Below are 24779 nucleotides of genomic sequence, written 5' to 3' on the forward strand. Positions count from 1 at the left end.
AACAGCGCAATGCTCAATGTGGGCCTTACACTGGGCAAGCGTGGTATAGACTAGCTCAACATCCGGAACATTCACAGCCTCTGCTTCGAGAAGGTCTTGCCTCTGCCAAGTGCCTCGACAGGGCCTCGGCGTCGTGGAGTGACCGGGTTTCATGGCATTTAGAAGCTTGGGAGAGGGGCCTGGATAGGGTTGCAGAACACAGACTTCTGTCTGTGGGGAGGTCAAGGCTGAATGGAAACAGCATAGTGAGGTGCTGCTGAGGTGCGGCGGTTCTTCCTGCTGCCTCTCTGAAGCAATGACAGGTAACGCCACAGAGCCCAGTCCTGACAGGAGCACAGAGAAGGTTATAGTCCTGAAGGCCGGTAGTGATGGTCTTTCACCTCAGGGAGCCCGCCCCGCCTCCCCCAAAGACTTAAGAGGTTTCTCAGGGGGACAGAATAATGCTTGCTCCGTCAAGAAGAAAATCGAGGCTTAATTCTCCCAGTGCAGCCGGGTTCCTGAAGCTTCTGGCATGGGCTACCCAGAAGCGGCTGAGAATGCAGTGCGCATGTGCGAGTCTTGGGCCTCCTCTGCTTCCCGCCTTTTCCAGGGCACGTGAAGCTCCCTCGACTTACGCTCCTTTCAGTAGGTCAAGCCTGAGGCCTGCAAGCTGCTAGGCCTTAGGGTTGCAGTCTTCCTCCTTCACCGCCCCGCATCCCTTTTATTCTAGAGAGGGAGGATAGAAGATGTGAGACCGGAAGGTAATTTGCTGAGAGGTCAAAGCAGCCTCAACTACAATATGGGACCCTGTCTGAAAAAACACAGCAGGGACGAACACGTGAGGGGCCGGAGAAAAGGCGGGGCTTCCCAAGGGCTACCAAGCGCGGCCACGCCCCCAAGTGATCCCCGCCCGTCCTTGCCCGCCTGTTCCTCCAGCTCCTGGGGCAAGTGGGCGGGCCAAGTTCAAGGAGAGATGAATGGGCTGGCGAGTGTCAGCACCTTCAATGAGAAGACCGAGGATTCTAAGTTGAGGGGGTCTCTGGTGCGACTCGTCACCATTCCTTCTGTGAGGACACTTTTCGCCGCCTCCAGGGTTGCTTTTTTTTTTTTTTTTGGTCGTTGTGGTGGATTGCGCGGTTCCTTTAACCTGAGCGAATGGGCGGGCCAAAACCTTCGGCCCCGCCCATTAAAGGCGGAGCTCAGCTAGGAGCCTGCCCAGGATTGGACGGTTTAGGGGCCTGGCGGTGGTGTGTAACTAAGATTGACTCTAAGAGAGGGACTTGATCACTGGAATTGGGCCCCGCGCCGGGACTGGAAAGAATTGATGGAGCCGGCCGTGGAATCGGCGCCCGTGGTGGCCCAGGCCTCCAAGCAGGCCAAAGAAGGATCAAAGAACCGCAGTCGCAGGCGGTGGCGAAAAGGCAAGGTCAAAGGTGAGCCGGTAGCAGCTTGGAAGATATCCCGCACATCCTGCGGGGGACGGGGGACTGGGTGGACTGACCCACTTCCACGTGGGGGAGAGATCTGTGGATTAACCCACTGCCGTCGTGCGTGGGGGGGTGATGTGAGAGTAGAATGCCCCACCGAGACGTAAGGACTACCAGCTATCCCAGTCCGGTCTTGGGACAAGTGTTCGAGATGCTTGCTAGTCTGTAGGAATAGGATTCTCGCTCCGGTTCCTTATTCTCTGTGTGACCAAGAGCAACAGCTATGCCCTTAGTGTTTTCAGCTTCGGTTCAAGCGCTGTTTTTCATGTCTTCTGCCCTCTTAAAAGAATAACGTGAGAGGGTTTTTAACTGCTTTTTCAAAATAAAGTATAAGCGTGCAAAAGGTAGGCGGAAGAGGCACCCGGTAACTGCAAGAGCTCCTTCCTCTCTCAGTCAATCCATCCCTCTACTCATTGACTCAAATCGACCTTCGTCAACCCAGCAACACTGGGGCGACTTCTGAAACATGAGAACCTTTAAGTTGGCTTTGCACCTTCACACCGTCCTTAGAGAAAGGAGAGAGTTACCATCTCGCTTCTCTGGATCTAAAAAGCTGAAGAAACAGTGGCAGAGCAACCAGAGATATTGCATGGCTCAGTCAGAGCCAGCATTGTGTCCTGGTTCAGTTATGAGTCTTGTCTGTCTGGTGGCGCTTACAGTCAAACCCAGGGTCTAGTGAATGCTAAGCAAGCACTCGGCGGGGCAGCTTCCCCTGCAGTCCATGTATCGTTATCAGACCCAGGGAGAGGTTCCTGTGCAGGCACAAAAAAAAAAAAAAAAATCTAGCGTGGCTCCCCAGCCTCAGTAACCCCAAGTCCATCATTCCTCCTACCTCCCTTGGAAGACAAGTGTTGCGGCTCAAGCAGGAGCCTGAAGCCTCCTACCCCACAGCAGAGATACGTAGCAGGACACTATACTTTGAGGCAAAGTGGAACCTTTTTGGCAGAGACCCATTTTGCCAACTTGCTATGATCTGTGAAGGGATGAACAGGCCCCTTTTCTCGATTTTTTTTTTCTGTCCTGAGCTCCAAACAGGCATCTGTAGAGCTGTTGTCAACTTCAAATGTGTGTCGTTTGGCACACAGTAAGTCAGGAGAGGTGGATGTGAGTCTACTGCCTGAGTGTACTGAGTAGAGTGTCCGACTCGGCTAGACACTGATCTCCCTAAGAGTAGGGTTGTATCTGCCTTGTTTACAGGGAATGCCAGACACATGGACATTCAAGTATTTAGTAGATTGATAAGTAAAGGAATGTGTGAAGTGTGACGTGGGGCTGTTAATAGCCAAGCTGCCCTTCGTGTCATGAGGAGTCAGAAAGAATCTGCTTGAGTAAGGCACCTTTCACAGGGTCCAGGCCGGCATACTCACAAAAGCTCACAGCCCTGAGAATTGTTTGTCGCTGCCTGAGGCCCTTCCTGGTGCCTGGGGTGAATCAGATCCCACCCCGCCCCAAGGGCATCCTGACTGGCAGGAGCCATCCTTTATCCCCGTGATCTTGCCAGTATCTGGATGAGACTGCTGTCATTATGATCAGCCCATTTCCTAAATGACAACACAGCTGAGCCGGTTGGGTTTCCTTTACCTGTCCGTGAAAGCAGAGAGATGAACACCTTCAGCCTTCTCAGAGCAGGGAGTGTGGGAGTCGACAACTGTTGTATGCCCCAACCTTAATCCTGAATCTAAAAGGCTCTAGTCACACAGAGCCTAGAGGTGCCAGGCTTAGGCTTGACAGGACAGTCATCCCAGTAGAGCTGAGGACACGGATGTTAATAAGACTATTGTTGCACACGCCTCTGATCAAACAGACGTGATGAAAGAGAGAATCCTGGAGCTAGGGATGTAGCTTAGTCACTGGAGTACTTGAGCACACAGCCCAGGGTCTGTCACCGGACCACACAGAGTAGGCGTTGCAGCACGCTCTTATAATTCAGAAGTAGGGAGGCTGAGGCAGGAGGATCAGAAAGAACTTTAAGGTCATCTTTGACCACACAGTCAGTCAGAGGCCAGCTTGGGCTACATGAGAAAATGTGTCCTGCTTTCAAAAGAGAGAGAATCCTGGGAAAATGATCATGGGAAGCTTTTCCAACGAGGTGACGTCATACTCATGGGTGGGCGGACTTCAGCTACCACGGAAGGAGGTAGGGAGAGCAGAGCAGTATGAGCAAGAACGCCTTAGGAGCAGTGTCTGATAAAGCAGAGACAGGGCTGGGGGCAGGGAGGCTGGGGGCAGGACGCTGGGGCAGGCAGGGTGGGCTCAAGGGAGAGTTAGAAGGCCATGTCCAAGACTGAAGCTTGATCTGGGAGGAAGGTGGGGAAGCATTGATGGGCTGGAAGGCCGTGATGAGCTTTATGCTTTCAAAAAGCCCTCTGGATGCTCTGCAGGAAATCGCTTATGTCAGAGGCTCACGAGCTTTAAAACTCTCCGGGGATAGGGGAGGGAAATGGACAGTGTAATTCCTGAGCTCTCTGCCTGAGCAGATAGTGAGTCCTGCAGGCTCTCAGTACACACAAACACACATGGAGACCATGACACACTCAAACATAGACAGATCTTGTTTTTATTGTTGTAGAGGAGGGGCATCATGTATACATCCCAGGCTGGCTTTGAACTCACCGTGACCGTGAACATCAGATCCTCTTGTCTCCACCACCATCGTGCTGGGACTCCAAATGTTCACCCCCACACCCAGTCTGTACGGAACTGGGGATCACACCCAGGTGGAGTGAGGCAAACACTGCACCAACCGAACTGCACCCCCAGTCCTAGTATATGGAGTCATAAAAACATGAACACATCCCCATACAAGCTGAAAACAAAACACATACCCACAGGCGAATAACGTGCATAGGCCATGACACATACAAACACACACACACACCTTCAGACATGTCAAGAAACATGAAGGTACACTGACTTGCTACATCCCCAGGCACCAAAGTCCAGTCCTGATACAGCTGACAAGTGGCCTCTCAGGGCAAAGGGCTGGAGGAGGTAGGAGTACAGTTCAATGGCAGAACAGTTGTCTAGCACGGACAAGTGTGATTCCCAGCACCAAAGCGGGGGAAACATCTCCCAGGGCAAAGGGCTGGGCCCTAGTTGGCTAAGCCCCCCTCCCCCACTGCCAGGTCCCTCGGCCCTACCTTTGCCCCATTCCTGCCATGCTCACCCATGGTCCCATTGGGTGTGCCCTTACCCAATGCCCTATGCCTGAGATTCTAGCAATCTGGCTACCCTCCCTCCCTCCTGCCACTAGCCAGCCTGGTCTTCAGGGAACGACCTTGAATGGGGCAAAGAGCAGGGCCCTGACACAGGGCTGGGGGGATTCAACCTTCCCCTTACTGCTTCATCGCAATCCCTTGTTCTTCCCAAAGTGTTCTTCACCTCCAATCAATGTCCCAACCCCGTACTCCCCGCTTGTCACACTGGGGTGGGAAGGCAGTCAGTCCTAGCAGCGTGAACTGCGGTATCCAGTATGTAAGGTATCCCGTGTGACAAGTGGGTGAAGCTAGGTTTAGAAAGTGGGAAATTATACCAGCCAGGAGCGGAACACACGGAGAAGGCCCTGAACTCGGACTGCCCAGACAATGTCACGGGGAGACAGAACAGAGAGTATGATCAGGAAATCATACGGTGTATTAGGGTAGTGATGGACTGCATCGATAAAGAGCCCAACCCCCACCCGGTCAGTGAGGCTGAGCTGAGGGAGGCCAGGAGCAAACCCTGCATGCGTGTGCACTGCCTCCCCCGGAGGGATAGCACTCAGTAGTAGTGCTTGCTTGTCACATGGGCCCCACTCCCAGGAGGAAGGGGAGGAAGACCCCAGGAGGGACTGCCTATGAAGCAGTCCACCCACCCTGGCGGGCAGAACGGCTCAGCAGTTACCAGATGGGGAGTTCAGACCTACCCCAGATCACCCAACACGTGACCTGGACCGGTATCCCACCATAACAGCTGCTTAGCTTAACTGTCCCTGAGACTCTGGTCCGTCTGTCCGTCTGCCTGCGAGTCCTGGGAAGGTGCAACCCTCTCCCCAGTTCCCAGCCAGTGCCTTTGGCCTTCAGTCGACTTGGTGCCCTCTGCCCTTCACATATTTGCTCGAGTGTGCTAGGCCTTGGGGCCACCCTGTCCCTTCATCAAGATGACAGTCCAGGGACAGAGACTGAGGATTCACCCACGGCCGACACGTGCTGCCGAAGCCTCTCGTGCACAGTGGGCTCTTTCAGAGGTCACACACCTGGGTTTATTTGTAGTGTGGTGTTCTCCCTAAACAGTCACTCTCTGCTTTATGAGCTATACGGGCCCGTAAACCCTTGTGTCCTAGAGGAGACAGACAGGAAAGCAAAGGTATGAACACGCCACGGCTGAAATAAACGTCAGTGGGTAAACGAGCGTGGGCTTTAGAGGTGGGGAGAATGAGGGGGGACCACCACAAGCTGAGGCCTGAGGGGGAGACAGATGGGCTGGGTGAGAGCCTGTGGAAGAACCTGCAAACGTATCTGAGCCTTGCTTTCCCCGTGTGTAACAGGGTGGGCTGCGGAAGTTAGGGGACAAGCCAAGGGTGTGCATGTGAGAATACCACCCAGCGGGGCCTGCGGCTCAGGCCCCTGGCTGAGTTTGGTGATGCCCTTAATCGGCTTTTGCCCTCCCAGGGGGGAGAAGCAGGCCTGGTCACATTTTTTCCCCTAACAGCTGGAGACATCTGTGCCAGGGCCTGTCTGAGTGGGGGGTGGGAATTGGCATTACTGAGCCTCTGGCTCCCTGAATCCACTTGGGAGAGAAGGGAGGACAGCTTTCCGGGGAAGAGGGGACAGTGTGTTCAGGACTAAGGCTTGGGACTCCTGGGTCCTAAGGGAGAAGGCTGGAACTGGATCATTGAGTCTGAGGAAGGAGAGGCTGGAGGCTAGATCCAACTCTGAGCAAGGAGAACCGGGGCATGGGCTCCCCGGTCTGAACAAGGAGGGACTGGGGGCAGGGATCCAGGCTCTAAGGAAGAAGAACGTAGCGGGAGGACTCTCTGTTGTGCTGCCCGTCAAGCAGGCAGGAGGGGCAAGGAGTTGAACTCTGGGCTCTGTTTACAACATGTGGTTCTCACCATCCTTTCTGGATGGGAGGTTGAAGCAAAGGCCACACCCTACCCAGGCTGGTCCCTCCCCCAGTTTATCGCCCCAGGCTGCTACTGGCACTAGCCACAGACCTGCTGTGCCAGCTTGGGGAGCTCCAGTCGGAAGAGGCCAGGGAGGGGTGAGTGTAGGCCCAGCTAAGAGACAGAACCCAGGGCCTGGAAGGGAGAGGAGACATTGTCTTCTAGGGAAACAAATGGCTGCAAGTCCAGGAGCCAGGCAGGGCCCTAGACTTCCAGGGAGGAAAAAAAAAAATCACTTGGGAAGGTTGTAATGTCCCCACCAAAGTGTCAAGGGCAGCTTATCCAATATGTGGTATAAGACTCTAAATAACAGGAATACCTAAGGACACTGGAGAACGATCACAAAGGACCCTGAATGTGGGAAGCCAAGCCAAGCATGGAGTCAGACTTTGAAGGACAGCTGAGCTCTGAGAGTCCTAGGAGGAGCACTACGGATGTTGGAGCTCTGGACTTAGAAATGGGCTCTGTAATTATCCATACAACCTTTGGCTCCGTATGCTCCTTAGTTTCCCCTGCTGTAAAAGAGGACTCTAGCGGCAATAGAAGTCTGAACCATTGCATGCAGGGTCTTCCAGAGCCAACTAAACCATAGCATGGGTTTAGCTTATATTTAAACTGCCGTTTTGGCCAGGAGATTGGGACAGTGTAATCTAAGGCAGGTGGACAGGGCTGAAAGCCAGGTGACCATCCAAAGAAGGGATGTTGGGTTTCAGGAATCCTACAGAAAAACAAGGAGGAGGTAGATTTTGGAAGGGATTCTACAGGAAGGTTTAAGCCTCCAGGAGTGAGTCACCCCCCACTGGTGCAGAAAGGCTGGCACTGTGGATAGAGCTCAGAAGGAAGGCTAGGAATAGAGGCAGTCCTAGGTGATGGTAATGGCTGGCTCGGCATTAACGCCCCGACCATTGTTAGAAGGGAAGGGTTTGTAGGCAACCCCAGGAGACTGCGAAGGAAACTCGTACTGGGGCTTGAGTGTGTGGGTAAGGAAGGGAACTGCTGAGCGTCCAGATTTCCCAGAACAAGAAGGACAAGTCCAAAGACAATAAACAAAGATAGGAGTTCATCATTGAATACCTGGAAGGAAGAAGGAAGAGGGTGGGCAGCTTCTGGGATAGAGAAGCAGATTCTTTGGAGTTCAGGAGATTGGACTCCTACTCCAGGAAAGAGGGCAAAAGCCATGGACAGTGGGTTTCTGATTCTGAAGAGGAGAGATAGGCAGGGGCTGCTCAGCCTGGGGCTTCGACTCCCAGCCGCTAGGCAGAAAGAGGATGAGGCCCCAGACTTCTAGAAGACAAGGAGATAAATTCCGAGGTGTGAGAGAGAAGATAATGGAAGGCTCCTGCATCTCCAGGAGGCTTGGAACAGACCGGTGAACCTGAGGAAGAAGAGGGCTACAGCTTTGGACTCCTGAATCTCCTGTATCTTGGCAGGGATGGTCCTCGGTTTGAATACTGGGTTGGGCCTAGGGAGAGAGAGGTAGGAGCTGTACCCCTGGGCCTGACAGAGCAAAGAGTAATCCCAGACCTTCCCGTCTTCCCGCAGCCTCTGCATTCTCACACAGCATGGATTTACGCACAATGACACAGTCGCTGGTGGCACTCGCAGAAGACAACATGGCCTTCTTCTCAAGCCAGGGCCCAGGAGAGACAGCACGCGGCTGTCCAACGTCTTTGCAGGTGTTGGGAACAGGCACTGGGGCTAGAACCAACTCTAGGTCAGCTCTTGGGTGTGGCACACCATTTCGACCTGGACACTGAGACACCAGCCAACGGATACCGTAGCTTGGTGCACACGGCCCGTTGCTGCCTGGCACACCTACTACACAAATCCCGCTATGTGGCCTCTAACCGCAGAAGTATCTTCTTCCGTGCCAGCCACAACCTAGCAGAACTGGAGGCCTACCTGGCTGCCCTCACCCAGCTCCGTGCTCTGGCCTACTACGCCCAGCGCCTGCTGACCATCAACCGACCAGGAGTGCTCTTCTTTGAGGGCGATGAGGGACTCAGCGCTGACTTCCTGCAGGACTATGTCACGCTACATAAAGGCTGCTTTTACGGCCGCTGCCTGGGCTTCCAGGTGAGTCCCTTGCCCCATGTCCTTCCAGGCTCACAGTGAAGGCACTGCTGGCTGGTACCTGTCCTTGAAGTAGTGTGCAGGGTAATCACAATTATTAGATTCATGACTCAGCCCACAGACTGGCAAGGAAAGTTGGCAGGAACTCAGATCTACCATGTATCAGAAGTCTCTTCACCAGCTGGGCCTAGGAACTCAGGCCAGGTTCCTGTCACCAACTACTTGGGGAGCTGAGGCAGGAGGATTGCAAGTCCAAGGCCTGGCTGAGCTTGCAAAGTGAGGGGAAGGGAAGCCTAGGAACTTACTGAGAGCTAGCCTCAAAGGTAACAAGAAAACTGGGGCTGTGATTCAGTGGGAAAGGTCTCTCTAACATGCATGAAGTCAGAGCTCCAACCCCTGGTGGGGGGGCGTTCATTTGTTCTTTTTCTTTTCGAGTTTTATGGATTGAACTTAGAGCCTCACGAATGTCCGGCAAGCACTCTGCTGTTGAGCCGTATCCCCATCCATTCACTCTTTTGTAGTCCCATAAGTTTCTTTGAGTTTGAGCCCCTGGGAGGGTGATCATTCATTAGTCTCACAGGTCTGTTCTGTGTGAGTGCACTCCCTGTCATCTTCACTGAGACTGTGGAATGGAAGGAAGAAGGTGCCATTCCACAGATATCAGATTGGCACCTGGGCTTAGTTGCTAGAAAAATCACATGAGTTCTAGGCAGCCCTCAGGACAGGGTCAACACACCCATCATAGTTGGTAACAGCGGGGAAGATCTGGTTGTGGCTGGTCTCTTCCCTGAACTGGAGATTCTGACCCAAGCTGAGGGCCTTCTGTCTTTTGCCCACCCCAGAGCACCTCAGAGAGAGGCAGCCTGTCACCACACAGAAAGTGAGGCAGCCCAATACCCTCACGAGGTTTAGGCAGAAGGATTATTTAAAGGTTGGGGCTAGCCTGAGCTACATTATATGTCCCAGACAAGCCAAGACTATAGAGAGAGACCCAGCTTCATAAACAAACACACGAATAAGTAAATAAATAAATTGGGGGCTAGAGAATTACAGAACATAGGGAACTAAAATCAGAACACAGGCCAGAACTGTCCCTGTCTGGGGTCAGTGCTTGTTCCAGGCAGCCCCAAGGGACTCTATCAAGGAACCTACTGAGAATTCCAGGGGCCTCCTCTCCCTTCACTGAGAGATGAGCGCACCACTCTTTCAGCTTCCCTGTCCCTGTTCACCACTCTGGTCCTGAGCAACCCAACATAGTTATTCCTGGGACTTTCTACTCACACACAGGAACCCTACACATGGTGATGAGCCTGGCAGAGCCAGCCATCTCCCTACTTTCATGTCCTGGCATCGCCACTGGAAAGAAAGAAATTCCAGGCTGCCTAAATCGGTATTCTAGCCACAAAGGCCAGGAGAGCCTGTGCTCTTTGGCCTACTGGGTCCCTGGCCAAGAGCACAACCTGGGCCAGCTGCCAGCTCCTGAGGACCTAGATCTGCTAGAATGCAAGACAGCATCACCCTCTAAAATGTCAGCTTCCAGGAAGGCAGAGGCCTCCAGACCTCAGATATTACTCAGTCCCTGCTCACCCCCAAAGCGTAGCATGCTGTGGAACTTGTCCAGTGTTTACTGAGTGAACAAGAACTCCACTAATTCCTTGCCTTGGCCTCCTCTGGCTGAGTCTCCTGTCTGTCCTCTGTCTGCCACCTGTCATGTGTCTCCCAGTCTTCCCTGACAGCCATCTACCCCTTGTCTAAGCCTCAGCTGATCTTTCCAAGTTCTTTATACCTGTCTTGGATCATTTCTCCATTTCTGGCTTTCAGTTCCCTGTACCCAGCCCAAACTGTCCGCTCCTTCCCTTTGACTAGGCCTCAGCTGATCTCCCCAAGTTCTTTCTACCTGTCTTGGATCATTTCCCCATTTCTGGCTTTCAGTTCCCTATACCCAACCTGAACTGTCTGCTTCACCCCTGTTTTTCCTAGCTTCAGGAAGATCCTGTACACTCTTACTCCCCAGTTCACAGCCCTCCAGATGATCAGAATGATCCCTCAGCCTAGGCCCTTCCTTGCCTCTAGGACCTCCCTTGCTTTCATTCCTGGCTCACTCAGCTGTAAGCACACCACAAAGTTCCCCGTTCCATGTTCTCCTCATCTCTGCCTCCTATCCCAGTCCCTCCCCTCCTTCCTGTACACCCCCCCAGGTGCCCACCTTCTGATCTCCTGCACTGCCAGTCTGCTGGCTTACATGCCCACCTATTGGCCAGGCCCTCACACCTCCCTCTTGGAATGCCAACCCCCTGCTTTCCCTTGCTACCCGTGTACAGCATTGCAGTTTCCACTTCTGCCCTTGCTCTGGCCTCTCCTGGGAATACCCCTCTCCTCATTCAGATCCCGACTCCCAGGCCTGACCAGGTAGCCTGGCCCATGGGCATCAATGCAGCCCATGCTCCCAGTGCCATCCCTCAAATCTTTAGTTGATTGACATTTGTGTCACATGTCCTCATGTGTTCATCATCTCCTTCGTTTTGAGGACACTAGGTCCATGAACGGGCCCAGGGTGCTGCCCACGGCAGCTCAGTGAAAGCTCACTAAACGTGTGCACCTACTCCTACCTCTGTCCCAAGTCGTGCCCCCTCCTCATCCCTCTCCTGGGTAGTTGGGTGACACAGGCATCCCTTCACAGTTCACACCTGCCATCCGGCCGTTCCTGCAGACTCTCTCCATCGGGCTGGTGTCCTTCGGGGAACACTACAAACGCAACGAGACGGGCCTCAGTGAGTGGCGGCCAGACCCTGCCCACACCCCCTCCTGTCCCCTTTCCTAACCCAGCTGAGCACTCTGGCTGCCACCAGGGCTCCTTGACACCCCCCCGCCCTGACCCCCAGGTGTGACTGCAAGTTCCCTCTTTACGGGTGGCCGATTCGCCATAGACCCAGAGTTGCGTGGGGCTGAATTTGAGCGCATCATACAGAACCTGGACGTGCACTTCTGGAAAGCCTTCTGGAATATCACGGAGATCGAGGTGCTATCGGTGAGCTCAGAGCCACAAGCAAGCCCAGCATGCTTACAGGTGGAGACTGACTGACCCCCAGACATCCAGTGGACAACCGTCCACTCACGACAGGGCCCCAGGCCCAAGGACAGCACAGAAGAGGAAGACTGGGCTGGGAGGAGGGAGGGTGTGGTGTGGTGTGGTGTACATCCCCACCACCTACCTCCATAACCCTACCCTGGCATCCTGTCTGTTCCCTCCCCAGTCTCTGGCCAACATGGCATCAACCACCGTGAGGGTAAGCCGCCTGCTCAGCTTGCCGCCTGAGGCCTTTGAGATGCCACTAACCTCTGACCCCAAGCTCACAGTTACCATCTCACCTCCCTTGGCACACACGGGACCAGGCCCTGTGCTAGCCAGGCTCATCTCCTATGACCTGCGGGAAGGGCAGGTAAGCCTCCTAGCCGCAGACAGTAGCAGCCCCACCCTAACACCCTGAAGCCCTGAGCCTACCCTGTGGGAGGAAGAAAGCCCTGACAGATCACCCTCCCTCCTCACCACCAGGACAGCAAGATGCTCAACAGCCTGGCAAAATCTGAGGGCCCACGCCTGGAGCTGCGCCCACGGCCTCAACAAGCCCCCCGCTCACGAGCCCTGGTTGTCCACATTCATGGTGGTGGCTTTGTGGCACAGACCTCCAAATCCCATGAGCCCTACCTCAAGAACTGGGCCCAGGAGCTAGGCGTCCCCATCATCTCCATCGACTACTCCCTGGCCCCTGAGGCCCCCTTCCCCCGAGCGCTGGAGGAGTGTTTTTTTGCCTACTGCTGGGCTGTCAAGCACTGTGAACTGCTTGGTGAGACCCAGGTCCCTGCTTTTGCAGATTCTTCCCCATCCTTGTCCTGGCCACCCTTCTTCAACCCCTATCCTGTCCTGGAGAGGCACTAAGTCCCTAGGTCCTGAAGCCTCAGCCTCATCTCTGTCTGCCCCTCGCCCCAGCCCACCTCCCTTCTGCTGCCTCTGCGGCCGCGCCAAGGGCCAGCCCCAACACTGCTCATCTCGTACCTTGGACACTTCATCTCTACCTCCTGCTTTCTTATCCCAGCCCCTCCCGCCTGCCTCTCCCACCTCACCCCACCCCAGATGCCCGTCTTCTGCTCTCCTGCACTGCCAGTCTGCTGACTGACATGCCCACCTATTGGCCAGGTCCTCACACCTACCTCTTGGAATGCCAACATCTCAGGAGGGCATGAAGGCACAGAGCCATGATGGTGCATGGCCATTCCCAGCCTGGATGCTGACCTCTGCTCTCCCAACGTCTGATGTCCCTGTCTTGGGAAAACTGCCCCAAGCTCCTCTTTCCCACCCCACCCCCCGCTCTTGCTACTGCCCACCAGACCCCAGGCCCTCAGCGCTTTGGGGCTGTCCTCTGCCCACTACCTACCACATAGGTCCAAATCCATGCCTCCTGCCAGTAACTAGCATGGCATTCTGTTTGATCTTGGGACTTGCAGACCCCAGCTGAGAGCCCAGTTCTCCTGCTCATGCGCCTCTTCTCCCCACAACTAGGTTCAACCGGAGAGCGGATATGCCTTGCAGGGGACAGTGCAGGTGGGAACCTCTGCATCACCGTGTCCCTTCGGGCAGCAGCCTATGGGGTGAGGGTGCCAGATGGCATCATGGCAGCCTACCCAGTTACCACCCTGCAGTCCTCTGCTTCTCCCTCTCGTCTGCTGAGCCTCATGGATCCTCTTCTACCACTGAGCGTACTCTCCAAGTGTGTGAGTGCCTATTCAGGTAAGGCCAAGCCCTCAGAGTGTGGCAGCTGGAGGCCTGCGTGCCTCAGATACTCCAAGTCTGTGTGTTAGAACTGGGCCTAAAAGGAGACACCGACTTGGCCTCCCACTTGCATTCTGCAGGGACGGAGACAGAGGACCATTTTGACTCAGACCAGAAGGCATTGGGCGTGATGGGGCTGGTGCAGAGAGACACGTCCCTGTTCCTCAGAGACCTCCGCCTGGGCGCCTCCTCATGGCTCAACTCCTTCCTGGAGTTAAGTGGGCGCAAGCCCCATAAGACCCCATTGCCCGCAGCAGGTGAGTTAGAGCTTGCTCTGAGGCACCTAGCCAAGACAGCCTACACAGACACCTTGACATGGGGCCACAGCGTACCTGCCTGGCTGACTCTGTCCTTGGTCCTACAACAAGCCCTTAGTTTTCCACAGCAGACCACATCCTGCTTCCCCAAGCCATCTCACAATCGCTTTGCCTAAACAAACAAACAAACAAACAAACAAAGAAAACCTCTCAGGGGCGCATGGCCCTCACCACTCACTACTGTTAGTCCCAGCACTCAGGAAGCAGAAGAAAGCCCTGTGAGTGAGTTCAGGGCCAGCCTGATCTCCAAAGCAAATTCCTCTTCAAGGTAGGTCAAAGCCACACTGGGAGACACTATCTTAACAATAAAACCATTGGGGAGATGGCTGAGACAACAGAGAGTCTGCTGGGCAGGCGTGGGAACCCGTTTAGATCCCCAAACCCATATAAAACCAGGCGTCGTGTTGCACACCATAATCTCAACTCTGGGTGGGCAGAGGCGGGCAAGCCCCTGGGACTGACCCTGGTGCCGGTCTAGGCAAAAGCAGAGAGCTCTGAGTTCAGTGAAAGACATGACTCAAAAGCTAAGGTGGGGGCTAGTAAGATGGCTCAGTACCTGCTGCCAAGCCCGCCCTGGGTTCAGTTCCCAGGATTCACTTGGTGGAAGGCAAGAATTGCCTCGGACCACCAGACGTGTACACCCACACACAAAGTAAATAAGAATTAATAAAAGTGAAAGGCAAAAACACCCCGAAGGTGATCTCTGGACACACACACACACACACACACACACACACACACACACACACACACAAAGACAATCGGTTCACATGTGTTTTAGAATCTTCAGGTAAATGCAGACACAGACACACAAGTTAAAATGTTAAATTTGAGACAAGGGACCAGTGAGCCCTGGGGGTGAGGTTCTCTGTAGGAAAGGTGACCCTAGGAGGCACGTACTGCAGCCCAGCTCTCACTCAGTCAGTGCCTCAATGGCTGCTCAGTTAATGGACAAATATTAGCATCTATAACCCTTAGTTTGTCCCTCTGTGTAATGGGTACAACTGTATACCTTGCTGGGTCATAGTGAGGACTACTCCACCCATTTGTGTCGAATGCTAAGCACAGTCCCTTGCACACGGATGCTCTTAGAAGATACCAGAATCCCGTGTCTATGTCTGCAGTTCTGACTCTGGGTCACAGCACCTAAGTGATTATTCTTATATCGGTCTGCACTTTGCCCTCACAGATAAAGGCAAGTTGTAGACAGGAGTATGTATAGTGCCGCACACCTGAGGCAGGAGGATCCCAATTTGGGCAACAGAAATAAAATAGCATAATTTCTAAAATGGCAAGCCATGGGGATCCAATTAAATTAATGGACGTGCACATCATCCCAGCTCTTGGTTACCCAGTGGAAAGAGATAAAGGTGAGCCCTGACCACCAGTTTGAACAGCAGGTCCAAGAAAGTAGCATAGCGTACCCTGGAGACTTGCTAGCTGCCTGTAAGCGAGCGCCCTTCCCCTGTGGGAGCTCATGCACACCCTTGGTTGGGCCATAAAGGCTGGCAGAGCTCCCTGCTGTGTGGAGCCCAGAGGCAGCTACAAACCTTACTACCAGGGATGGAGCTGTGCAGCAGAGAACCTGCCTAGCATCCACCAGTAAGGTTAAGGGGCTAGGAATTAGCATATGCAAGGGCTATGTGCGCCACAGAGACAAAGAACAGATACATCTTATTAATCCTGAGTTCTGATATTCTCATAACTTTAGCTAAGTACTATATAACGTCTATACAGAGGAAAAAATGGAAGCTTTCACAAGTCAACTGATTTGCACTTCCCAGTCTTAATACACGCACACCCTGCCCTATGACGCAGCCCCACCTCCTAGATGACCAGCCTTAAGGTTATAACCCTGGATACAGAGGTGTCCCATTCTGGAGGGGGTGGTTGGTCCTGGACCTCCCCCGTCTGGCTTCCACACACCCTATTCACAGCCAGGCTTATCTTCTGGCCTCAAGCAGCCTCTGTCTTTGCCCTTCCTATAGAGACACTGCGCCCCACGGATTCTGGGCGCCTTACGGAGTCTATGCGCAGGAGTGTGTCTGAGGCAGCCCTGGCCCAGCCCGAGGGCTTGCTGGGCACAGATTCCTTGAAGAAGCTAACAATAAAGGACTTGAGCTTTAAGGGCAACTCAGAGCCATCAGACAGCCCTGAGATGTCACAGTCAATGGAGACACTTGGCCCCTCCACACCCTCGGATGTCAACTTTTTTCTGCGATCCGGGAATTCCCAGGAAGAGTCTGAAACCAAAGATGATATAGGCCCCATGGACGGAATCCCCCGCGTGCGCGCTGCCTTCCCTGATGGTTTCCACCCACGGCGCTCAAGCCAAGGTGTCCTCCACATGCCCCTCTACTCGTCACCCATAGTCAAGAACCCCTTCATGTCTCCTCTGCTGGCCCCTGACGGCATGCTGAAGACCCTGCCGCCCGTGCACCTTGTGGTAAGAACAAGGCGGGACAGGGTGTCGACGGAGGGCAGTGGGATGGGACATGAGCGCCCTGGAGAAAAGCTAGCCAAGCACCACGTAGCCAGCCAGGCCGGGGAGTCTTGTCATTTGCAGATATGTTGGGCAGGAGGCTTGAGCAGGTAGAAAAGATAGGGGCGGGGCTGGGGAAAGGTCGAGGATTCGGTTAACCACAGCTTCCCAACGCCTCCACCGTGTTCTTCTACCCAACTCCCCTTACTCCCCCGGCCTCTATGAACCTTCACATCTGTGTCCACGTGCTACCCTGATCCCCGCTCTCTCTAGGCGTGCGCTCTGGACCCCATGCTGGATGACTCGGTCATGTTCGCGCGGCGACTGAAGGACCTGGGCCAGCCGGTGACGCTGAAAGTGGTAGAGGACCTGCCGCATGGTTTCCTGAGCTTAGCAGCCCTGTGTCGCGAGACCCGGCAGGCCGCGGAGTTGTGCGTGCAGCGCATCCGGCTGATCCTCACCCCCCCTGCTGCACCGCTGACCTGAGCTGGGAACGGCGGGGGGCGGCACTAAAAGACCTCTTGCACCCTTCTGCGCGGGCTTCCGTGATGAGTGCGCTCCGAGTCGGGCTCTAGGCCCCCTCGGTCGGGCTGGGCGGGAGGGGGCGGGCCGTGCCTTAACCATAAGTGGGGCGGGGCAGGGGCCAAAAGCTGAACCTGGGGGAGGGGGACGCACACACACACACCTGTCACCGAGACAGCTGGACCTGTACTCTACCACTGCCTTCTACTGCTGCTGTGACCGACCACCGCTAGTCGGTTTTGCCTTTGTAAATAAAAGTTATTTAATTAGGCCTTTTAAAATAGGGAGTGTGTTTTCCCAGCAGATGGCAGCACTGGGCTCAAGTTGCTGCGAAAGGGAAAAATTAGGATATGTGAACCCATGCTCTAACTTTGCTCACAACCAAAACCCCCTAATATGGAAGTTCCACCTGCCTGTGATTGTCCTTAAAGCCTCAGCAGCCTCGCCCCTGGTAGACCCTGGTTTTAATGAGAAAAGTTAGACCCAAAGTCTGCCCTTGGGGCTGCTGGTCCAAGGTTCAAGAGGTCTGTGCAATGATGGATCAGAAAGGATTCAAGAGAAGAGATGATCTTAACCTTAAGCAGAGGAATACAGGGTTGAAGAGATGGCTCAGTGGTTAAGAGCACTACTTGCTCTTCATAGAGGACCCAGGTTCAATTCCCGGCTCCCACATGGGAGCTCACAACTGGAACTCCAGTCCCAGGGCCTCCAAAGTATAAACAGGGTAAACAGACATATGCAGACAAAATACCCATACGCGTCATTTTTAAATTTTTTAGAGTATAAACTTGCTAGGCAGAGAAGTATGACAGTAGCAGCAACCCAGGCTTCCATACCAAAAACCAAGCGTCAAGTGGGGAGTTGGGGAGGACCCTGGGTGACAGTTGAGCTACAAGGGTCCTTGTGAGGATGAGAGCACTGAGGCGCACACTGAGGCATTGGGGATGGACTGAGACCCAGGAGGTAAAGAAGAGGCTTGGGGACAAGTGAAGGGAAGGCCTGGGCTGGAGCAGAGGCCACGAGCATAGGGAGATCAGGCAAAGCATCCCAGAGCCAGCAGTGAGGTTGCATAAGACTCCTTTAAGGTAGGGACTGGAGTTTATAACAGGTTCAGTATGCAAGCATGACTCTTAGGTCTAGCCATGAAGCACGTGGACAGTGAGGCAGCCTGGTCCCTGCAAGGAAGCTCAGGGCCTGTGGTGACACTGGGGTTCGGAGATGCTCAGAGGTGATCTGATAGGTCACTTTAAAGGAACATGCAGGAGACTGGGGAGAAGTGTGGGGACTCACTCTAGCTGGAACCAAAGAACTAGGATCATTCTAGAAAGAATAGTCAAGGTAGGATTGAAGGAGGCCCTGATAAGCCTGATGCTTATGGCCCACAATAAAGGAATGGGTCACGAGAGGCCAGTGCTGGAATGCTCTGAGGATCAGCTGGAGAGGAAGTGGGGCTGGAGAGGAAGTTTTCAGAAGGAGGGAGTGGTCCATGACAGATTGAAATGCTATCCTGGGGCCTCACCCATGAACGAGGATGTGATGTCACAGACCTCGTCCAGAGTCATGGCAGGTTGGCATCCAAATGTGCTGGGCTGAAAGGGTGGTAAAAGGTAAGGGACTGAGCAGGTGGGCACCCCATGCCTGTGGAAATAAAATGGACGAGACACGATTGACAGGATCTTGGTACAGTGGGGAGCAGAGAAGATGGAACACGTTTTAATTGTGTCAGGAAGGGGGAGACAGTTGGTTTCTTAAAGGAGAGGGTAACAGGGGACCCCCCTCCCTCAAGGGGGTTTACTCAGGTAACTTCTGAATCAAAAGCTGACATAGACAGGTACAGTGGCTCATACCTATAACAGGTAGAAGGCTCAAGTAGGACTTACATCAGTTTGAGGCCACACTAGGCTACAGAGTGAATAGTAAGGTCATTATGTAGTCCAGGCTGACCCCAAACTGTGTCCAGAGTGAGACCCTGAAAAAAAACAAAACCTAGAATTCCCAAAAGGATTTATATTCATGCAATAGACGTGCCTCCATTCTGCTCCTAGCTCAGGTATGGATGACCCCTAGGATGAAGTCCCTGAGTCTTGAACCCCTTTGTCCTCATGGCCCATCCACCACTCATCCTGCCTCTACCTCTTGTCTCAGCCTCTGCCAGGGTCCAGGCTCCACCCTATGCTACCTAGGCTCTGGAGAAAGCCACCTCCTGGTCTAATGACACCTCCGGCTCCAGTTCCTGTTCTGACCTAGCCCACCCTGGCACTAACACAGTCAATGGTTTTACACACACAGGGAGAGAGAGAGAGAGAGAGAGAGAGAGAGAGAGAGAGAGAGAGAGAGAGAGAGAGAGCTCAGTCCCCTGGTGGTTATGGGGACAGCCCGTGTCTATTTGGGTGTCTAAGCATGATTAATTAATGCACCTCTCGGCCTACACACTGAAACCCTCTCACAACCTCTGCTGCCACCTAGTGCTCTTCTGAGAGCCAGCTTCAGTGGCACCTCTGGAAATTCGTTCCTACCATGCCAACCCCAAGAAAAGATTCCCGTGCCTCCCCAGCCCTTCACACCCTTGACCATGAATGCCTGCCATCCCCTCTGACCCGAGCTCTCTCGAGGGCAGAGCCCAGGTCTGACTCATCTTGATCACCACAGTCCCCAGCATCAGAAAGCCTAGGAAATATTTGTTTAAATCAGGAGTGGGTGAGTGAGTGTGTGAGCGCTGACTGAGCGGATGACTATACGAGGGAACCGTGAATGAATTCATGACAGCAGGAAGTGAACGGAGGGACGCGCAGGACAGACAAGGAAGGCAGAATCCATGGGTGCATTTTTGAGGTTGCACATCCCTGAACTTAGTTTCTCCAGTGACGCCCTGACTAAGCTCTCACCCCCTCCGCTGCAAGGCCGGCTGTTTCCCACCAGGCTGTACGCAGAATCCCAATACTGATCATTCTGGACTTACCTGGACCAACCAGGAGAGCTGGTTTCCTCGCCGAGAACCTTCGGCCTTTAGCCGAACAGAACCGAACCCTAAGGGGCAGGTTCCTTGTCTATTGGCAGATTGGCCGAAACTAACGGAGAATGACGTCTCTGGCAGCCTATCGCTGTCCTACATGGACTGCGACCCCGCCCATTCAGGAAAGCGCCTATGAGTGGTGTCAGGTTCTTTGGAGAGAGCCAAGGCGGCTGAAGGCGTGGTTGAAATGTCCAGGAATAGAACTTTGGGCCTCTGGTTCCCGAGGTGTTTCCAAGCATTCTACTTTCTTCCACTCCCACTTCTTTTTTTTCCAGTACCGAGGACAGAGTCTAGGGCTTTTCGTATGCTAAACAAGGTCTCTACTACAGGGCACTGAACCTCAATCGTTTTCTAAATCTTTATTTTGAGACAGTTTCTAAGTTGCACAGACTGGCCTTGAACTCGCTGTCAACTCAGAGTTAGCTCTGCTATGCCTTAGCCTCCAGAGTGCTTAGGATCGCAGGTCTGCGCCGTCCATTCCCAACAGCCCTTGGGTCTTGGGAGAAAGAAGCCACACTCCTTCATCCCAAAAGATCGGGGCACTTAGGACGCGAGAGGAGAGAAATCAGCCTCAGGGTTTTTGTGTCTGAAAATTGGAAACCTAATTGTGCCCGGAGAATTAGAAATCTAAAAGATTGGGGTCCAGGAATTTGAACAGCAGGATCCTGTGAGTCACTCTGATTTACCTCCTTTGGATGACAGATCTGGGTTTCAGAATTTTATGGGGCGATTTGTGGGATTGACGCCATACCGTGCCCCCAGGCAAGTTTTCTGAGTCTGAGGTGGAGCCCGGACTATAAGGAAGATGGGAGGGACTCTCTTAGTCTGGATGTCATTTCCAGTTGTGTCCCTGCCAAGGAAGCCAGGGGCAGAGCTTCCTGCAAAAGGAGCCGGGATGGGGAGGAGACTTGAGAATAACATGGAGACAAGGAAAAAGAAAAACAAAGATACCAAAGAAGAGATTAAAAAGAATAAAACAATAATAACAGTCTCTTGCACTAAATATACTCTGGCCTGGGTTCTGTACTAAAGCATTTCACATAATTATTCCGTGTCTTCCTCATAGTTATAAGCGATTGGAGCATCATTAGTGCTGCTGTTATTATTGTTATTATCCCCATTTTACAAGTGAGAAAATTGAGGTCTAGTGCAGGACAATCAAGATAGAGATGTAAGTGGGAAGAAAAAGATACTGGTGTAAAGAGAACACAAAAAAGACAAGATTAATTAACAAGGCGGGGGCGGGGGGGGGAAGGGCAGGAAAAGATGGGCAGTAAACAAGGGAGGGGTCTGGGAGCCGAGACTCTAGAAGGTGGTAAGCAGTTGCTAGAGACCAGGACTCCCAGGGCTCAGAGGAGGCAGGGCCAAAGATGAAGACTTAGGGGTATTTCCTCTATGGTTTCAGCCTTATTCAAGCCTTCTTACTATGGGGTGTTGGGCCAAGTTGGGATCAAAAATAGTGATTAGGAAGGCGACTATGCCATTAAAGTAGTAAGGGATGATAAGAAAATGATTCATGGGGGCGTCCCAGGCTGGGAGGGGCCTCTCCTCAGCCTCTATTGTTTAATCTGGGTAGATCGTGCCTCGGGGAGGACTGGGCGCAGGCCCTCCCTCTCCCTCACTTAGAACTGTGGTTGTAGTACATCCTGAACACAGGAGGGTACTCCTGGGGATGGTAAGAACTTTCTGGTGGATTTCACTCCAGACCTTGAACACGTGTTCATCTGTCCAAGAAGTTCTTCCCCACCCTGTCATTGCCCTCATGCCGCCATTATGCTTAAGCCCCTCCCACCTGCCCTTTCATGGAGTCTCTCCACAAACCACTGGACCAGCCAACTGCACGAAGCAAAAACAAGCTCCTTTTGGGAGCTCTCAGCTTCCCAGAGTCCTCCGGGACTGAAAAAAAAAAGGTGTTCTCAAGGCTCCAGCTTCAGACATACTCCTGGTGCCTTAGCCAGAGATGCAGGCGAGATCACGCCAAAACTTGAACAAGTTAGGTATGATCTTACTAAGTTGGCACCCACGGAGCACCTACCACCCTCTGAGCACAAACAAAAACAGTCCCCGCAATCACAGAATCACCCGCACGGACAGAAATCTCCTCCTAACGCAAGCGAAACACAGGCTAGCTGTGCAATTATGTGACCAGCCACTGATAAGCCTGCTGGAGGGAGCGTGAGCAAGACACTTGCTTTTGTTGCGTCTTGTACCCACAGCAACGAGCTGCACACAGAAAGCCGCACCATCATTACCATAAGTACAGTGGTTTTTGCGTGTTTCCCTATGCGGCTCCAAGCTTTTTGCTCCAAGCATCCTGTTTGAAGCTCTTGGCAATGCTATCTGAAAAAATCATTCTTCCGGATAGGGAAAACTGAAGCAAAGAGAAGGTTTGACAAGGAGTCCAAATTTTCAAAGCCAGAGACAATGGTAGGGGAGGGGAGGCCAATATGACGTCCAAGACCCGCAAGGCAAAAGGAAAGAAGTATCACCCCCAAATTGTCCTCTGACCTCTGCAGATGTGCACGCAAACAAAGAAGAAATTTTACAACGTAATAAGAAAAAATAAGCGATTAGGATTAAAACCCAGGTTCCTTTGCTCAAGAGTCTATTACCTAAGGTTATCTCTCAGTAAATACAGATGTATCACAGCTGGACACATTGGTACTTCTCTGCGATCCCAGCACCGAGGCAAGAAGATTGAGCGTTCAAGAGGGACTTGGACTGGGGTTGGGGATTTAGCTCAGTGGTAGAGCGCTTGCCTAGCAACCGCAAGGCCCTGGGTTCGGTCCCCAGCTCCGAAAAAAAAAGAAAAAGAAAAAGAAAAAAAGATGGACTTGGACTGTACAGCAGATTCCAGATCTCACTTAGGCTATCTGGTTCCGGCTGTTTGTTGTATAACTTTCCTGGGGAGAGGCAAGAAAAATATCTATTTACTACTCCCAATAGAGAGGGTGCACATGGACCAAAGAAAGATCCTATCAGGAACAACTTGGAAAATAATAGATAAATTTATTGGGGTTACTAACGAGTGCACGTGCATCTGACTCATAAGCAGCTGCAACACTGAAAGTCCACCTCCCTCCGGGTCTCCCTGTGCAGTGCATTAAGATTTCTAGGGTTATGTATAGCCCAGGCCGGAGGGACTGGTGGTTGGGATCTCAGGGGAGCGTCTTGGGACAATCTTGCGAAGGTTTTGTGTCTTTCTCTCTTCTGATGGGGAAGGGAACGTTGACAGCCCCTTTCCTCCTTAGGCCTAGCTATCTACGGTCCCTTCTGTGACATCAAGGCCAAGGTCACCACAGCTGCTGTGTTACACAGTGGCAATGGGCACATCAGTAATCAAAGAAGGGTCTATGAGGTTACTCTTCCCATAAAGAGCCGAGCTGAGTGACCCTGGCGACCTGAGTTGACCTCAGCTGACCCTAGTTCCATCCTTGGAAACTGACTCTATAAAGTTGCCTTGTGGTTTCCACATTTAGTGTGTGTGTGTGTGTGTGTGTGTGTGTGTGTGTGTGTGTGTGTGTGTGTGCTTGTATGTCTGTGTTTGTGTGAGTGGTGTATGTGTGGTGTGTGTGTGTGTCTGTGTGTGGTGTGTGTGTGGTGTATGTGTGTAGTGGTGTGTTTGTGTGGTGTGTGTGTGTTTGTCTGGTGTGGTGTGTGTGTGTGTTTGTGTGGTGTGTTTGTTTGTGTGGTGTGTCTGTGTGGTGTGTGGTGTGTGTTGTGTTGTGTGTGTGGTGTGTGTGTGTTGGGTGTGTGTGGTTGTGTGTGTGGTGGTGTTTGTGTGTGGTGTTTGTGTGTGTGTGTGTGTGTGTGTGTGTGTGTGTGTTTGTGGTGTGTGTGTGTGTGTTGTGTGTGTGTGTGTCTGTGTCTATGTCTATGTGTGTGTGTGTGTGGGGTGTGTGTGTGTTTGTGTGTGTGTGTGTGTGGTGGTGTGGGTGTGTGTGTGTGTTTGGTGTGTGTGTGTGTGTGTGTGTGTGTGTGTGTGTGTGGTGTGTGTGTGTGTGTGTGTGTGTGTGTGTGTGTGTGGTGTGTATGTGTGTTGGGTGTGTGTGTTTGTGTGTGTGGTGTATGTGTGGTGTATGTGTGTGGTAGTATGTGTGTGTGTGTGTGGTGTGTGGTATGTTATGTGTGTGTGTTGTGTGGTGTGTGTGTGTGTGGTATGTGTGTGTGTGTGTGTGTGTTGTGTGTGTGTGTGTGTGTGTGTGTGGTGTGTGTGTGTGTGTGTGTGTGTGTGTGTGTGTGTGTGGTGTGTGTGTGGTGTGTGTGTGGTATGTGTGTGTTTGTGTGGTGTGTGTGTTTGTGTGGTGTGTGTGGTGTGTGTATGTGTGTTTGTGGTGTGTGTGGTGTGTGTGGTGTGTATGTGTGTTTGTGTGAGTGGTGTATGTGTGGTGTGTGTGTGTGTGTGTGTGTGTGTGTGTGTGTGCACACGCACATGCCATAAAAAGCTTGTGGATGTCAGAGAACAACTGATAGGAATTAACTTTCTTTTTACCATACGTATTCTGTGGATTCGGCTTGGCAGCAAGGGCATTAAACACTGAGCCCTTTCACTGGCCCAATAATAATAATTGTTTAAAAGAGTTAAACATCTTACACTACAGGAGGGACACTTTGTCCTACAAACCTCAAGTAAATAAATAAATAGAAAAGCAGAGCGTGCTGGTGCAGGCACACGGTCAGGGGGCTGAGGCAGGGGGACCAGCTCAGGCTACCTAATGGGTTCAAGAGATGCCGAGTGGGTTTAAGGCATGTCTGGGACATAATGAAATCCTTTATAAAGGACTCTTGATTAATGTCACATACAGTCACACAATGTCACATACAGTCACATAACCACATAAAAGGATACAACACACCCAAACCAGGCAGCAAGTAACACACCCAAAGCTCCCCGAGTCCCTCCTGTTCTGCTGGGTTGGCCCTTAAGGAAGCAGT

General features: G+C 52.7%; 1 protein-coding gene across 1 annotated transcript; it reads left to right on the forward strand.

Annotated features, from left to right (window-relative positions):
• Positions 1 to 1083: 1083 nt before the first annotated feature.
• On the forward strand, positions 1084 to 17112 carry Lipe (lipase E, hormone sensitive type). The gene is given in 12 exon segments (XM_032894174.1): positions 1084 to 1412; positions 8152 to 8259; positions 8262 to 8288; positions 8291 to 8685; positions 11363 to 11453; positions 11565 to 11710; positions 11937 to 12122; positions 12236 to 12527; positions 13241 to 13468; positions 13591 to 13767; positions 15816 to 16273; positions 16583 to 17112. Coding segments are annotated over 12 exon segments (2430 nt in total). The 5' UTR covers positions 1084 to 1303; the 3' UTR covers positions 16796 to 17112.
• Positions 17113 to 24779: the final 7667 nt, after the last annotated feature.

The sequence above is a fragment of the Rattus rattus genome, chromosome 2 (assembly GCF_011064425.1).
Source record: "Rattus rattus isolate New Zealand chromosome 2, Rrattus_CSIRO_v1, whole genome shotgun sequence".
NCBI lineage: Eukaryota > Metazoa > Chordata > Mammalia > Rodentia > Muridae > Rattus > Rattus rattus.